Source organism: Melitaea cinxia, chromosome 25 (assembly GCF_905220565.1).
Source record: "Melitaea cinxia chromosome 25, ilMelCinx1.1, whole genome shotgun sequence".
Classification (NCBI taxonomy): Eukaryota; Metazoa; Arthropoda; class Insecta; order Lepidoptera; family Nymphalidae; genus Melitaea; species Melitaea cinxia.
In genome coordinates this window covers 7,663,797-7,680,134 of record NC_059418.1, presented here as the reverse complement: position 1 = coordinate 7,680,134, position 16,338 = coordinate 7,663,797, and the positions used below count along the sequence as shown (strand labels likewise).

Here is a 16,338-nt window from a genome sequence, read left to right as displayed (position 1 = left end):
GGACATCATTAATTAGATGAGCTCAGAGTAGGGGTAGGGGTCCAATGAAATCTTACTAAATCTCATTTAAACCGAGGGCGGGTAAACGAAAATCTCACATCAACTTCAAAAAAATATAAAATATTAGATATTAAAAAAAATATTTTAATTGTAAGGGTTTTTGCCCGCTAAAATAAATCTCATGGCTATTTAATTTAAATAAATTAACTATAGTATACCTGAACAGTTTATTGCTTTCCGTCAATCTGTATTATAGTCATCGTCAATATCGCGTAAGGGGCGGGAGAAGTCCAAACTGACCGAAAGGTATCTCACGTAATTAATGGATGCCCCCTAGGCTATAAAACGTTACATGACGAATGGTATCGAAGCAGTAAACACAAACGTGTATGATACGATTAAGACACAGTCATATATTTATGTACAAATTCCACGTATCGTGTTTTTGGTTATTATTTTTTGTTATCGTAATTGTTGTATAAAATTGTATATTTTAGGCACCTATATGAGTATTTTTTCTTGCGATACTTACGCTTTTATTGTATATTGTCATAGATTAAAAAAACAATAGACAAGCAACATACTTCGTGAAAGGATAAATATTAAATATAGCTATTTTTAAGTTTGTATGACTGTCTCTAATTCTCTAGGTCTTTATAAAATACATAAATAATAATAGTACCTAACAAAAATACATAAATAATAAAAAATAATAATACCTCTTTTGGTATTGTATTTCGTATTACTTTACAGATGAGATATACTTTACAGACAAGATGGAAGCTCTATCTTCGAATGTTTTACAATCTAAACCAGCTTAGTAAATATCTAAAAATTGACTGTAATGAACTTTATTGAGGCTTGACAGGATATATTTTGCTCGAAACCTGGAGTAGCCTAGCTTGGGAGAAACCTCAGCTAGTGCTACATCCCTCTGAGCGTATGGATTCAATTGTCTAGGTTATAAGCTTGTATCCACGTGTTAGAAAAACTTAGTACTTAGTGTATCATATACATACATTTTGCTTTAGACCACAAGACTGAAGTAAAACTTACGAAACGTAAGTCTCTCTTTCTATCTTCATTAACTTATATCTCCCTCTCGAACGGAAGCGTTTGCCTCATCCAATCACATTTATTGTAACGCTCTCATCACGCACTGACCGGCGTACTCCCCAAGTCAAGCGAGCGTAAAAAAGTTTTACTTTAACAAAAATCTAAATGAACTTCAAATGTTCAAATTACTTAACTCATTTTTTTTTTGTTGGCCGTCTGTTATTTTTCTAATCTATGTGTGATAACTACATTGCTCTTTATCTCAGTAAGCTAACAATAAATAACACGGGTAATGCTGGCACTGTATCGATAAAACGTATCGATATATTTTATAATAATTTATTTTATCCGTAAGATAACACAGCATAATATCGATTTATGTAAAACTAACAATGTCATAATAATAATTATTATTATCACGATTATTGTATGACTACTACTACAATGTTTACTTTTAATTTTTGTCGTAAGAACAGTGTTTCACTTATTTCATTCAGCAACGGATTTAAATGTATTTATTTATATTCTAGTTGTTTATTTAAACTTCATTGTACACCACAACGTAGATAGACGAAAAAATAGTCAAGTTAAATACGCATTATCAAAGATTACTCCAAAAGTTGTAATCAGATCTCGATGTAATTTAAATGTGACCACATAATAAACATCGGCTTTCGATTAAATTATAATTGTGTTTGCTCGCAAACGAAAAAAAAACCGACTTCAATTACATCGACAAGTAATAGAACGTAGATCGACGAAAAAATAGTCAAGTAACTACGCGTTATCAAAGATTACTCAAAAAGTAGTTATCAGATCTCAATAAAATTTATATGTGACCACATGATAAACATCAGCTTTCGATGAAATTAAAAATTATCAAAATCGGTACAGCCAGGAAAAAGTTATTACGGATTTTCGAGAGTTTCCCTCGATTTCTCTGAGATCTCATCATCAGATCCTGGTTTCCTTATCACGGTACCAAACTAGAGATATCCCCTTTCCGACAAAAAAAGAATTATCAAAATCGGTACATCCAGTAGAAAGTTATGCGGTATAATACAACGTAGGTCGACGAAAAAAGCGTCAAGTAAAAACGCATTATTAGATATAACTCGAAAAGTAGTTATTAGATCTCAAATAAATTTAAATGGGACCAATTGGCACACACCACCTTTCGATTAAAACAAAATTTGTCGAAATCGGTCTACCCGGTCAAAAGTTCTGATGTAACATACAAAAAAAAAAAAAAAAAATACAGTGGAATTGAGAACCTCCTCCTTTTTTGGAAGTCGGTTAAAAAATCATTAAAATCGGTACACCCAGTAAAGAGTAGTGCGGATTTTCGAGAATTTCTCTGGGATCCCCTCATCAGATCCTGGTTTCCTTATCTGTACTGTGTGTCTGTCCTATGTACTAAACTAGGGATATCTCCTTTCTAACAAAAAAAGAATTATTAAAATCGGTTCATAAACGACGGAGTTATTCCTTAACATACATTATATATATATTATGCATAAAAATACATAAAACATTAGACACACTATCATGTATTTCACATACACACACGCGCATATCTTTTATTTATTGGTAAAGTCTGTGTTTAAATTATGGTCGAATTTCGACCGCTAGGCGACCAAGTATTAATTTAAACTTTGTAGTTTATCAATTGAGGAGAAACACGTCATAATGACCAATTCTATTTTCTACTGTTCAAGTCTATACATAGCTTATTTTTAAGATAAATTGTATCCACAACTGATGAACTAGATCCTGTAGTAACATATTTTTATCGACATCGATGTTCCAACACACTGCCGCGTGTCACATCTCTAGTCAGTAGTGCCCTCTATCCCATAGCCAGAGGACGTGTTCACACGATGAATCAATTTGAAGCTACAGGTTAGTTACTAAACAATAAAATTAAATGATTATATTAAAAAATATATCTGAATTAACATTTTGATTTTAATTTAAATAACTTCTAATGGTTTACTTATGAATTTAATCGTAAACTGTTAAAAGTTTCAAATTATACTACACAATTTTTAAAAACAGTGAAACCAATGAGTTTGATGCCGTCTCTTTTCGTCTGAATCTACATTCTGGATACGGTGGTAAATTCACAACAACTATCATATTTTATTCTTTTGAAGCCTACTTAAATAAAGTTTTTATTTTTCTTATATTTCATGTATTTCCACCTAATATTTTTCGTCTTAGTTGTACTCGTTTCTAAAGTGTGTTAATCTGTATCTGTTTATCTGCTAAAGGCTGTATCGATTACTGGTAACAGTCATAAAGCTAATCCAAATAATTTATCTTTATTTTATTAACAAATAGAAATGTGACATAAAATCCTCATGGTTTAGATATCCCTTCGTACGGTACTACTATCAATACGCGCTCGAATATTCCTTTGTGACTGATTTTTCACGTTATTCAAAACTTGTACACGCTCTCCCCACCAATGAAAGGGCATCATACAACTTTTTTTTTCTTTTTAGCATCTAGCCTTCACACTACAAAAGGTCCCAACGACTCTCGAGAAAATCCCTATTTAGCTTTTTGTCTACCCCTACATTAAGTAGGTACTGAACAAGGTAGAAACTGTTTTACTCCCAGATTATGACGAAATAGAAACAGATGTGCTGATTAGGTATATATCTTAGAAGAGATAATGAGTGTTTTAGTAGAGTTGCGTTTCCAAATCAATACTTATTAAATCTATCTATAATATATATAAACGCGAAAGGTCATTCATCACGAAATCTCCGAAACTATAAGACCTACAAACTTGAAATTTGGCAAGTAGGCTCCTTATAGGACGTAGACATCCGCTAAGAACGGATTTTACGAAACTCAACCCCTAAGGGGGTAAAATGGGGGTTGGAAGTTTGTATGAGAGTCCCATGTTTTTGACGTAAGAGACTTGAAGTTTAAAATGTAAGCTCTATAGATAGATGGTGAAAAGGTGTCCGAATAATGTATCTTTAGAAATCAACCCCTTTTTGGGTTAAAACGGGGGATAGTAGGTCGGCTCACTGATCACGAAATCTCCGAAACTATAACAGTTACAAACTTGAAATTTGGCAGAAAGGCTCCTTATAGGGCGTTAACATTCGCTAAGAACGAATTTTACAAAATTCGACCCTTAAGGGGGTAAAAAGGGGGTTGGAAGTTTGTATGAAAGTCCCATGTTTTTGAAGTAAGACACTTGAAATTTAAAATGTATACCTTATAGATGATGAGAAGGTGTTCGAATAATGAATCTTTAGAAATCAACTCCCTTTTGGGGTTAAAACGGGGGATGGTAGGTTTACTCACTCATCACGAAATCTCCGAAACTATAACACCTGCAAACTTGAAATTTGGCAGATAGGCTCCTTATAGGGCGTAGACATTCGCTAAGAACGGGTTTTACAAAACTCGACCCTTAAGGGGGTAAAACGGGGTTTGGAAGTTTATATGAAAGTCCTATGTTTTTGAAGTAAGAGACTTGAAATTTAAAATGTATGCTCTATAGATGGTAAGAAGGTGTCTAAATAATGTATATTTAGAAAACAACTCCCTTTTGGGGTTAAAACGGGGGATGGTAGGTTGATTCACTCATCACGAAATCTCCGAAACTATAATACCTACAAACTTGAAATTTGGCAGGTACGTTTCTTATAGGGCGTATACATTTGCTAAGAACAAATTTTATGAAACTCTACCCCTAAGGTGATAAAACGGGGGTTGGAAATTTGTATGAAAGTCCTATGTTTTTGAAGTAAGAGGCTTGAAATTTAAAATGTATGCTCTATAGATGTTGAGAAGGTGTTAAAATAATGGGGGTTCAAAAAAAATTTGGGGTTAAAATGGGGTATGGTAGGTTGACTCACTCATCATGAAATCTCTGAAACTATAACAGCTACAAACTTGAAATTTTGCAGATAGGTTTCTTATAGGGCGTAAACATCCGCTGAGAACGGATTTTACGAAACTCGGTCCATAAGGGGATAAAACGGGGGTTGGAAGTTTATATGAAAGTCATATGTTATTAAGGTAAGAGACTTGAAATTTAAAATGTATGGTCTATAGATGGCGAGGAAGTGTCCAAATAATACATCGTAATCTATATATATAAAAGAGAAAGGTCACTGATTGACATCACGAGAACTCAAAAACCGCTGGATGGTCCATCCATCCAAGATGGACAAAGATGAAATTTGGCAGGGAGGTAGATTATAGTTAGTAGACGAGTAGTAGGGGTTTAATTGGGGTTGATAGTTTGTATGAAACATATACAGTAGCAACAAGTTCGCCTGATAGGTTATTCATACTGCAGCCTGAAAATAAAACTAAAAATGTGGTGTATAGAGAGGTTTTATAAAAATAACTATTAAATTATACTAAATTGTGCCTTTGAAAAAGTTACTCAGAGTAATAAGCATTTCAAGTGACTGAAATAAAAAAAATAATTTGCGTTAAGCATCTTAATAGTAATGCATATCTTCATAACCACGCGGACGTAGTCGCGGGCAACAGTTAGTGTATTATAAAACAAAGTTCCCAAAAGCGTATGTGACCGATTCCCTCAAAATCTACTTAACGGATTTTCATGCGGTTTCACAAATGGAGAAAGGTCTTCAAGAGGAAGGTTTACGGAACGGCAAAGCCGATTTTGATGAGAGTTTCACTGGAAGTTTGCCGGGAAAACTTTGTGACAAACTGATTTAAACGCGGGCGAAGCCGCGGGCACAGCTAGTACGGTATATAACTGAGGTAGGGCACAGCACAAAAATAATCTGCTCAAAATCTGGAACGGCGCGACTGGGGAAGTACCTCGACCTTACAGAAGATTACAGCTAAATAATACTGCTTTCACGCAGTGTGGTGTTTCTGTGACGAGTAAGTTGACCAGAGTTCCTGAGGAGGATTGGGGTTAGGTTAGATACAGGTGTCTATAAGCTACCGCTCGCTTACCGTACCGAGCCGTACGCTTGATTGCCGAACTACATGTAGAAGAAAAAAACCAAAAAGCAATAATTACTCACAGAGAAAATCATCCATCAACCCGCATTGAAGCAGCGTGGTAAATTAATCACAAACTCTTCTCTTACATAATAATAATAATAAATAATAAATAAATATCTACACAATACACACACGGTCGTCTGTTCCTAAAGTAAGACACTTAATGCTTGTGTTATAGGTAACAGCCGACTGGTATAGCTACATTTTTTTTTCGATAAACATACGTATAAATAATACATAGGTATATAAATATATAAATAAATATTCGAATTACACCTAGACTCGGGGCGGGAATCGAACCCAAAACCTTCGGAGCAGAAAGCAGGGTACAAACTGCGCCAACGGGCTAGTCAACATGGAGTAAGAGGTCTTCATTAAACTGTAAAGTTTAAATCGAAGTAGTTTCAATTTGTCACCGCTTCCTTAAATCTTCTCTGTAAACAAAACAAACTCAGTCTTCAGTAAACAAAGTTACAGCCAAATATCTGGTGAGTTCGGTCCCCGCTGGAGGTCAAGAACTACCATCATACCCTCTTGTAGAGAATATTTATATCTATACAAAAAAACTTGTCCAAATGTCTGTCCTTGCTGAACTCCCCATTGTGCTTCGAAGAGCACGTAAAACTATCGGTCCTAGTCGTCATCATTCACTTAAGTTATTAGCAAACGTTACTCATAGTTGGAAACATGTCCACCAACCCGCAGTCAAGCAACGCCGTTAAGCTCCAATTTTTCTCCTGAGTGGAAAAAGAAACCTTTTTTTTATGTCACTAGGTCGGCAAACAAGCGTACGGATCACCTGGTGGTAAGCGATTACCGCAACACCAGAAGCATCGCAAGCGCGTTGCCGACCCAATCCCCAATCCCCCCAGGAGCTCTGGTCACCTTACTCACCAACAGGAACACAATACTGCTTGAAAACAGTATTATTTTGCTGTGATCTTCTGTAAGGTCGATGTACTACTTCAATTGGGCTGCTCCATATTTTTGAGCAGGAAATTCCTGCTGTGCCCTACCTCAGTTCAAAAAAGTTCCTTTGCCAGCAAGGGGCGATTATTTGATGGATAGTACGTTTACCGGTTATGATAACAAATATTCTGTTTTTGTTTCGTGTTAATTTATTTGACAAAGTAATTGGGAAAGGTTATCTCATCAATTTCATTAATAGCTCAAAATTTATTTAAGTTCAAACGAAATAAATAATTATGTAACTCTGGAACGGAAGTTATTATTTCTTTCAATTAAAAATTTATTATACTATCTTGATTATTTATGTATGGATATTTGTATATGTGTATGCGTATGGATTATTGAATCTATCATACTCTATTTTAATTCATCTTTAAGAATATTGTACACTTCCTATCCGTCACTACGATATCGTGTCCTGTGCCCAAAGGTTATCTGGAAGAAATCGTTCTTCAGCGATAAGATTACCTTTGTACATCTTTTTTTTAGTTACTACTGTTTCTTCATATTTTGGTGTCATCATTACAGCCTATACAGTCCACTGCTGGACATAGGCCTCCACAAGTTTACGCCAAAAACAACGCGAACTCATGTGTTTTGCCCATAGTCACCACGCTGGGCAGGCGGGTTGGTGACCGCAGTACTGGCTTTGTCGCACCGAAGACGCTGCTGCCCGTCTTCGGCCTGTGTATTTCAAAGTCAGCAGTTGGATGGTTATCCCGCCATCGGTCGGCTTCTTAAGTTCCAAGGTGGTTGTGGAACCTTGTTATCCCTTAGTCGCCTCTTACGACACCCACGGGAAGAGAGGGGGTGGCTAAATTCTTTAGTGCCGTAGCCACACAGCACATATTTTGGTGTACAATAAAAATATATTAATATTAATATTATTATTATTATTTACGCAAGTGTACTTCAAATCACTCTTTAATCGTCAATTTATAAATTAAAACTGTATCAGTTTTTATTAAATTGGTTATCGTTACTTAGTGCCCTCTGTCCGTCTGTATTTTTGGTATAAGTATTATTGCGATCGATTCAGTAGTTTTCGCAGTATTAACCAAACGAAAAATCGGCTCTCCATTTATTACTATAGATAAGTAGATGTGAATCTACCAGCGACTCGTAATATAAATGCTGCAGAGAAGAATTGGCAAGAATCTTTACCGTAACTTTTTTTTAAGTTTGAAATCATTATAAAAGTAATATTTTGCATGAAATACAGTGCATAGTTACATGAAATACAATTTCTAACTATTTATGACACTTTTGGATTATCAAACTTTCTAATATCAAGAGAATTATCGAAATAGTTTAAATATATTTCTGTATCAAAACTCATAATATAATTTATTCAAGTAGGCTTTCAAATCCATGAATCGTCCATCTAAAAATCTTTTACTTCCATATTAAAATACCACCAGAACGTGGTTTTTACGAAAAAAAATATCGTTAAAAAGATAACCACACACAGAAGATCACAGATAAATAATAATGCTCTTAAAAAATGTTTGTTCCTGTGGTAACTAGGGTATAATAGATTCTGACCTTGCTGGCCTTCTTCAGTATCGCTTACCATCAGACGGACCTTACACTCATCTACCACTTTTGTAACAAAAAATATATCCCGTTCCACCAGAACACCAGCACGTGAGATACAATCCCCTCAAAGACGAGTGGATTCTGGTGTCACCTCACAGGTGTAAGCGACCCTGGAGCGGGCAGACGGAACAGGCGCCAGAAGAACAGCCTCCAGACCCAAACAACCCTTTGAGAGCTGGTGCTGTTAGGGCTAATGGACAGGTAACGTTATATTTTTGAGGTAGGACAACAGCAAGAAGTTTCTTGCTTTAAATTTGGAACAGCCTAACTTAGAAGAGCGAGTAGATCAACCTTGAAGAACACAGCTAAATAAAACTGTAAAACTGTCTATAGTAGTATTGTGTTCCTGTATGAGTAATGTAGCAAGCCCAAACCCTACCCAGGAAGGGTAAGGTTGGGGCTTGGGTCGGCAAAGCTCGCTTACAATACTGCTAGTACTGTAGGCGTCTATATTCAGCGTCCATAGCTCTGATGTCCGCTTACCATCAGATGCCTTTCTATTATTAAAAAAAATGTAGGAAAGAGGATGGCTGGGAAATTATATTGATACAGCCTTACTACGAAGTTCCTTACAGCAGGCATGAAATTTGGCTGGGCGACCGAACTGAAAAATATGTGATAATAAAACCGTAAGAAAAACATATAACCAAAGTGACGTAATATCAGTCACGCGACTGTATAACATGACGTTTGTAAAACTAAAATATTACTAGTAAATTTTTTTTAAATTCTTTATGTAATTCTATTTTTACCAGAAAAATCCACCCTACACATCAACATACGTATTCCCGAACGACTTTCCAGCACTTCTCGAAAGAGTACCGGAACCGCCCCCGCCTGAACATCTTCTGTTCCAGGCGTCCCAGGCGAAAGGAACCTGCAGGTGGCTATGGTTTTCATTAGTTAATAGTTCATCAGTCGAAGTTCACCAGGTGAGCTAGTTTATTTAATAAATTACTAAATAAATGAAAATGTGTATGAATTTCCAGAGTAATGTGCTTCCATCCTGATTCATCAATGACAATACCCCTTATGTCGGTTGATGAAATAATGGCTGTAATTGAAGAGTAAGTGTCTTATTGTTTATTAGCCCCGGCTTCGCACGTTTGCGAAAACTATCAGTATTCCTCTATCATATTATACATGTATTATATACATAATAAACCTTTCTCTAAAATCATCCTATTTACTAAAGAAAACCGCATCAAAATCCGTTGCGTGGTTTTAAAGATCTAAGCATACAGAGCGGGAAGCGACTTTGTTTCATACTATGTAATGATAGCGATTTTAAAACTCATACTTCACTAACACAGTAAACTGATTTTACATCTCCTTACATAAAAATTAATCTCTGAAATGATTGTAAGCACGTAACTTCGAGCAACTAATTTGACTAGTGGTCGCCCAGTGGTCAGGTCAAAATTCAACCATAATTAATTTTAATGAGTTTGTACATTAAACAAAAGAGTACGCGTGTGTGTGTGTCAAATAAATGGCAGTGTGTGTAATGTTTTTTTTATTGATTTAATGTATATATATTTTGTGTATCATTTAAAAAATATATTAGCATACTGCACTACTTCTCTATATAAATAATAAGTGTACGAAATGTCATACTCCACCGTCCGCGCAATTTTCGTCAAAAGGGGTACAAAGTTTTTGCTTCACGTATTAATATATAGATGACTAATTCGTTAACGTTACAAGAAGGTTTATATAAACGAAAACAAAAAAAAATAATTATTAAGTCACGAGAAAAAAAGTATGGCAGTACAAAGTACGCCAGGTCAGTTAGTCTATACAAATAAATAAAATTGGAGTGTCTGTTTGTAATATCAAAATAACAGCTTTTTATTAAATGTATATGGATGATACACGGTACATATACCAAAATACCATTTTTCACAATTTTTGTCTGTCTGTCTGTCTGTTTGTTCCGGCTAATCTCTGAAACGGCTGAATCGATTGTGACGGGACTGGCAGATAGCTGATGTATTAAGGAGTAAATTAGGCTACTTTTATTTTAGAAATTTATTTATTTTGTTACTCTGCGAACTGAACAATATTTCTTTTAAGTTCCACGCGGACGAAGCCGCGGGCACGATTAGTATTAAATCAAGCTACTGTTTGAATGTAAATGGAGACAAATATTTTAAAAAATGGTCCGTACATTTTAGGTTACGTCAATGTCATTACGCTTTCTGGCCAGAAACAATAAGACCTTGAACCTTGTTGGAGGATTCATTTAACGTAGTTAAATAATTTAAGATCAATTTAAATTTCGATTAAATTAAATTGCTGCGAAGGGTCATTCTATTCTCGTCTATTTTGTATATTATCTAATATTCTTTCTTAAATTATGAGCCATTTTGTTTTTGTTTTCTTTATATTTTTATTCGCAAACAAGCGTACCATCAGGCGAGCGATTACCGCAGCCTACAGACAGACGCCTGCAACACCGAAGCAACGCAAGCGCGTTTCAGACATTACCTCGCTGTCAATCCAGCACATTTTTAACCGACTTCCAAAAAATGAGGAGGTTCTCAATTCGACTGTATTTTTTTTTTTTTTTGTTATGTATGTTACATCAGAACTTTTGACTGGGTGGAGCGATTTCGACATATTTTCTTTTAATCGAAAGGTGGTGTGTGCCAATTGGTCCCATTTAAATTTATTTGAGATCTAACAACTACTTTTCGAGCTATATCTAATAATGCGTTTTTACTTGACGCTTTTTTCGTCGACCTACGTTGTATTATACCGCATAACTTTTTACTGGATGTACCGATTTTGATAATTCTTTTTTTGTTCGAAAGGAGATATCCCAAGTTTAGTACCATTATAAGGAAACCAGGATCTGCTGATGGGATCCTAGAGAAATTGATGGAAATTCTTGAAAATCCGCAATAACATTTTACTGGGTGTACCGATTTTGATAATTCTTTTTTTGTTGGAAAGAAGATATTCTTAGTTTAGTACCATGATAAGGAAATCAGGATCTGATGATGGGATCCCAGAGAAATCGAGGGAACTTCTTGAAAATCTGCAATAACTTTTTACTGGGTGTACCGATTTTAATAATTTTTAATTTAATCGAAAGCTGATGTTTGTCATGTGGTCACATATAAATTTTATTGAGATCTGATAACTACTTTTTGAGTAATCTTTGATAACGCGCAGTTATTTGACTATTTTTTCGTCGATCTACGTTGTATTACTCGTCGATGTAATTGAAGTCGGTTTTTTTTCGTTTGCGAGCAAACACAATTATCAGAAGCTAGCTTACTCACAGCGTGCAGCGGAGCACAAAACTGCTTGAAAGCAATGTTATTTAGTAGTAATCTTCTGTAACGATTAAGTACTTCCCCAGTCGGGTTGTTCCACATTTTCAATGAGATATGTCCTGTTGTATACTATGGTAAACGAATTCCAGGATTCTCAAATTATACAAGCAGCAAGTTGAAATTATATATCTTAACTTATAACATTAAATATACACATAGTCGTCTGTTCCAAGGATAAGCAAGTTAATGCTTGTGTTATAGGTAACAGTCGACTGTTATAGGTACATTTCGATGTGACAACGAATAATTGTGTTTGCTCGCAAACGAAAAAAAACCCGACTTCAATTACATCGATGAGTAATACAACGTAGATCGACGAAAAAATAGTCAAGCAACTACGCGTTATCAAAGATTACTCAAAAAGTAATTATCAGATCTCGATAAAATTTAAATGTAATCACATGATGAACATCAGCTTTTCATTAAATTAAAAATTATCAAAATCGAAACACTCAGTAAAAAGTTATTGCGGATTTTCGAAAGTTTCCCTCAATTTCTCTGGGATCCTATCATCAGATCCTGGTTTCCTTATCATGGTACTAAACTAGAGATATCCCCTTTCTAACAAAAAAAGAATTATCCAAATCGGTATATCCAGTAGAAAGTTATGCGGTATAATACAACGTAAGTCGACAAAAAAAAGCGTCAAGTAAAAACGCATTATTAGATATAACTCAAAAAGTAGTTGTTAGATCTCAAATAAATTTAAATGGGACCAATTGACACATACCACCTTTCGATTAACTTTTTTTATAAATATACATGGAAATAATGCATATATAAACACAAATATTAACACACCCAGACTCACGCAGAAATCGAACCCACAACCCGCGGAGCAGAAAGCAGGGCCACTACAAACTGCGCCAATGGGCTAGTTAAAAATGTTAATAAAAATATTGATTTTTAATTAACAATTCTGATTTCGAGTGCATTTTACCGGAAAAGATATTTAACAAAGTTGTGGCGGCACATCACACACGCATCTACGCCGAACCTGTGCCACTCCGCTACGCGCGCTTTGCTTTCTTTATTCGTGTACAATATATTGTATGAGTTATCGCTTTGGCTTAATATACACGCATATTTGGTGGAAGTGTGGTTTGATTGGAAGCCCCCTCACACTCCCACAAAGTATTTTTTCTATCTAGATGGATAAATCAGTTGCAAGAGCTAGGTCGTCGCTACACGTGGGTACAGATATTTGAGAACAAGGGCGCTGTAATGGGATGCTCTAACCCCCACCCCCACTGCCAGATTTGGGCTTCTAGTTTTCTTCCGAATGAACCACGGGTTAAGGAGAGGTAATTTATTTTTCTGTGTTCCTTATTCATCAATTCTCACTTCAACCTATCACAGTCCACTGCTGGACATAGGCCTCCACAATTTCGCGCCAAAAATGGTGTGAACTCATGTGCGTTGCCCATAGTCACCACGCTGGGCAGGCGGGTTGGTGACCGCAGGGCTGGCTTTGTCACACCGAAGACGCTGCTGCCCGTCTTCGGCCTGTGTATTTCAACGCCAGTAGATGGATGGTTATCCCGCCATCGGTTGGCTTTTTAAGTTCCAACGTGGTAGTGGAACCCTTATCCGTCTAGTCCCTTATCCCTTAGTCGCCTCTTACGACACCCACGGGAAGAGAGGTGGCTATATTCTTTACTACCCTGACCACACAGTTCCTTATTGATAAGATTATATTTTTCATTTATCTATCTACAAGGGCAGACTTTTGAAACTGTATTGTAAGTTGTAAATAATTAAAGCTTAATTAACGTTTAAAAAAAATTAGCTATCAATTTTTTTTTCTCTGTATGTATATTTGTCTTTTGTTACCAAGTTATTATTTGTATAGCTATTTGTGTACGTGTATATGTATTATGTTTATGTCTGATAGTACATATTTTGCGCCCACCAACAATTCTAGTTCTCTGCCCAAAAGTTTCCTGGAAAAAATCGCTGAATTAGTGATAAGGCCGCCTGTTGCAACTTTATTATTTTTGTTTACTTTATTAATTGTTCCATAATTATATAGACTCCCGCTAATATTTGTAATAAATCATATGAATCAATTAATAAAATTCTCGTGTCGCGGTGTTTGTAGTTAAACTCCTCCGAAATGGTTTGACCGATTCTCATGAAATTTTGTGTGCATATTGGATAGGTCTGAGAATCGAACAACATTTATTTTTCATAACCCTAAGTTGTAGGGGGGATTAAGGGGGTTAATAACATATATGACAAAACAACGTTCGCGGGGTCAGCTAGTAACATATAAATCTATGTTATACCGTGCTATTTCTTTGTTGAAAACTATTTCAGGTATCAAAGGGAGTATTACACTAAATTTGGCAAATCGATGTTAGTCGAGTATTTGGAACAGGAGCTGAAACAAAAGGTGAATATTTATTCCACCTGCTACATAATTAACCCACGATCACTTGTATTAAAATAACATACAGAATGACAAACACAATAAGTAGTAGTTAACTGACGTAGGGCACAGCAGGAAATTTCCTGCTTAAAATATGAAGCAGCCCGACGGGGCTAGTACCTCGGACTCTACTAAATAATACTGTTTTCAAGCAGTGTCGTGCTCCTGTTGGTGAGTAAGGTGACCAGAACTCCTAGGGGGGAAGGGGGGTAGGGTCGGCAACGCGCTTGCGATGCTTCTGGTGTTGCAGACGTCTGTAAGCTACGATAATCGCTTACCATTATCAAAATCTATATACCAAGTGAAAAGTTATGCGGTATAATACAACGTAGGTCGACGAAAAAATATTCAAGTAAATACGCATTATTTGATATAACTCGAAAAGTACTTGTTAGGTCTCAATTAAATAGAACACTATAGCACATGATACGCGCCACCTTTCAATTAAAAAAATAAATATTGAAATCGGTGCATCCAGTTAAAGGTGCAATCGAATTGAGAACCTCCTCCTTTTTTGAAGTAGGTTAAAAAGCTCATTTGTCTATCCAAGATGAATAAATTTGATTTGAACCGAATCAAAGTAAAATTTCAAATCTCAATTATCATTCCAGGATCGTATAGTAGTCCAAAACTCAGAATGGGTCGCCCTAGTCCCATACTGGGCTGCTTGGCCATATGAAACTATGGTTCTACCCATAAACAATAGACCGCAAAGGATGACAGATCTCAATGAGAGTCAGAAGAAGGGCTTGGCGGAGATCATGAAGATGCTGTGTACGAAATATGATAATCTTTTCAACTGTAGCTTCCCTTACAGCATGGGGTGGCATGGTAAGAAATAAATTAATTAACTCAATACCTACTCATTAACTCTCAAGTTATGGATAACGCTATTTGACGGATGACGATAAAAATAGACTTTGACAGCAGAAGGTAGGATAGGACAGTAGGACCTATTTCTCCTCAATTGACAAACTGCATCTTTAAGATTAATATATGCGAATAGAAATGTCTCATAAATATATTAGAATTCAATTGTTCAAATAGAATAATGAATTAAAAACTGTTTCATCATCATCATCACCATTTGAGTCTATGGTATGATATGGTAAGCACGGGCTGGGTTCCGCAACTCGACGACATTGTGCCTATTTTGGTTGTGTGGGAATAATCTTTTTCACTCATCATCATTTCAGTCTATTGCAGTCCACTGATGAAATTTGCTTCCACAAGTTCGCACCAAATATGAACTCAAAAACTACTAAGCCGATTTTTTAAATTCTTCCACCAGTAGACTGCTATGTTTTAGCTAAATGAAGTAACTTATGCTATATTTTAATTGGAGATAACGGAACAGCCAAATCAAGTAGTCCACCCGGGTACGTTTGTAAAAACTAGTAAACACATAAAAACAAATTTACTTAAATGTATATACTGCCTAGAATTTTGTAGAAACACTTCAATCACTAAAAAATTAACGACTTAAAATTTCAGGTGCACCAACCGGCCCATCAAAGAAACCAGGTGATTCCCCCCACTGGTTGTTCCATGGCATCTACCTGCCCCCACTACTCAGGTCAGCCACTGTCAAGAAGTTCATGGTTGGGTATGAAATGCTGGCTCAACCACAAAGAGACTTGACACCTGAACAGGCTGCCCAGAAGTTGAGAGAGTGTGATTTAGTCCATTATAAAAATAAAAAATAGTTGTCTATGACATTATTGATAGTGTCTTTGTCTGCCTTGTCTATGGATTAAAAAAATTATATATAAATATCTTGCCATCTATTCAAATGGGGACCAGTTCTGTTGTTATGTATAGAAAAATACAATTATGTTGAAATAAATAATTATTTTTTTAAAGGTTTTTTTTTTCATTCTCATTATAGTATCATTAAATATGATAACCACTCTAGTGTAG

The 16,338-nt window shown here is 35.7% G+C and overlaps 1 protein-coding gene across 1 annotated transcript; it reads left to right on the top strand.

Moving 5' to 3' along the window:
* The first annotated feature begins 2,899 nt into the window (after positions 1–2,899).
* Positions 2,900–16,280, top strand: LOC123665965 (probable galactose-1-phosphate uridylyltransferase). Its single transcript, XM_045600187.1, has 8 exons — positions 2,900–2,958; positions 8,681–8,844; positions 9,399–9,526; positions 9,633–9,710; positions 13,139–13,291; positions 14,307–14,382; positions 15,030–15,249; positions 15,913–16,280. The coding sequence occupies exons 1-8, from the start codon at positions 2,937–2,939 to the stop codon at positions 16,122–16,124; spliced, it is 1,053 nt and encodes a 350-aa protein (XP_045456143.1). The 5' UTR covers positions 2,900–2,936; the 3' UTR covers positions 16,125–16,280.
* Positions 16,281–16,338: the final 58 nt, after the last annotated feature.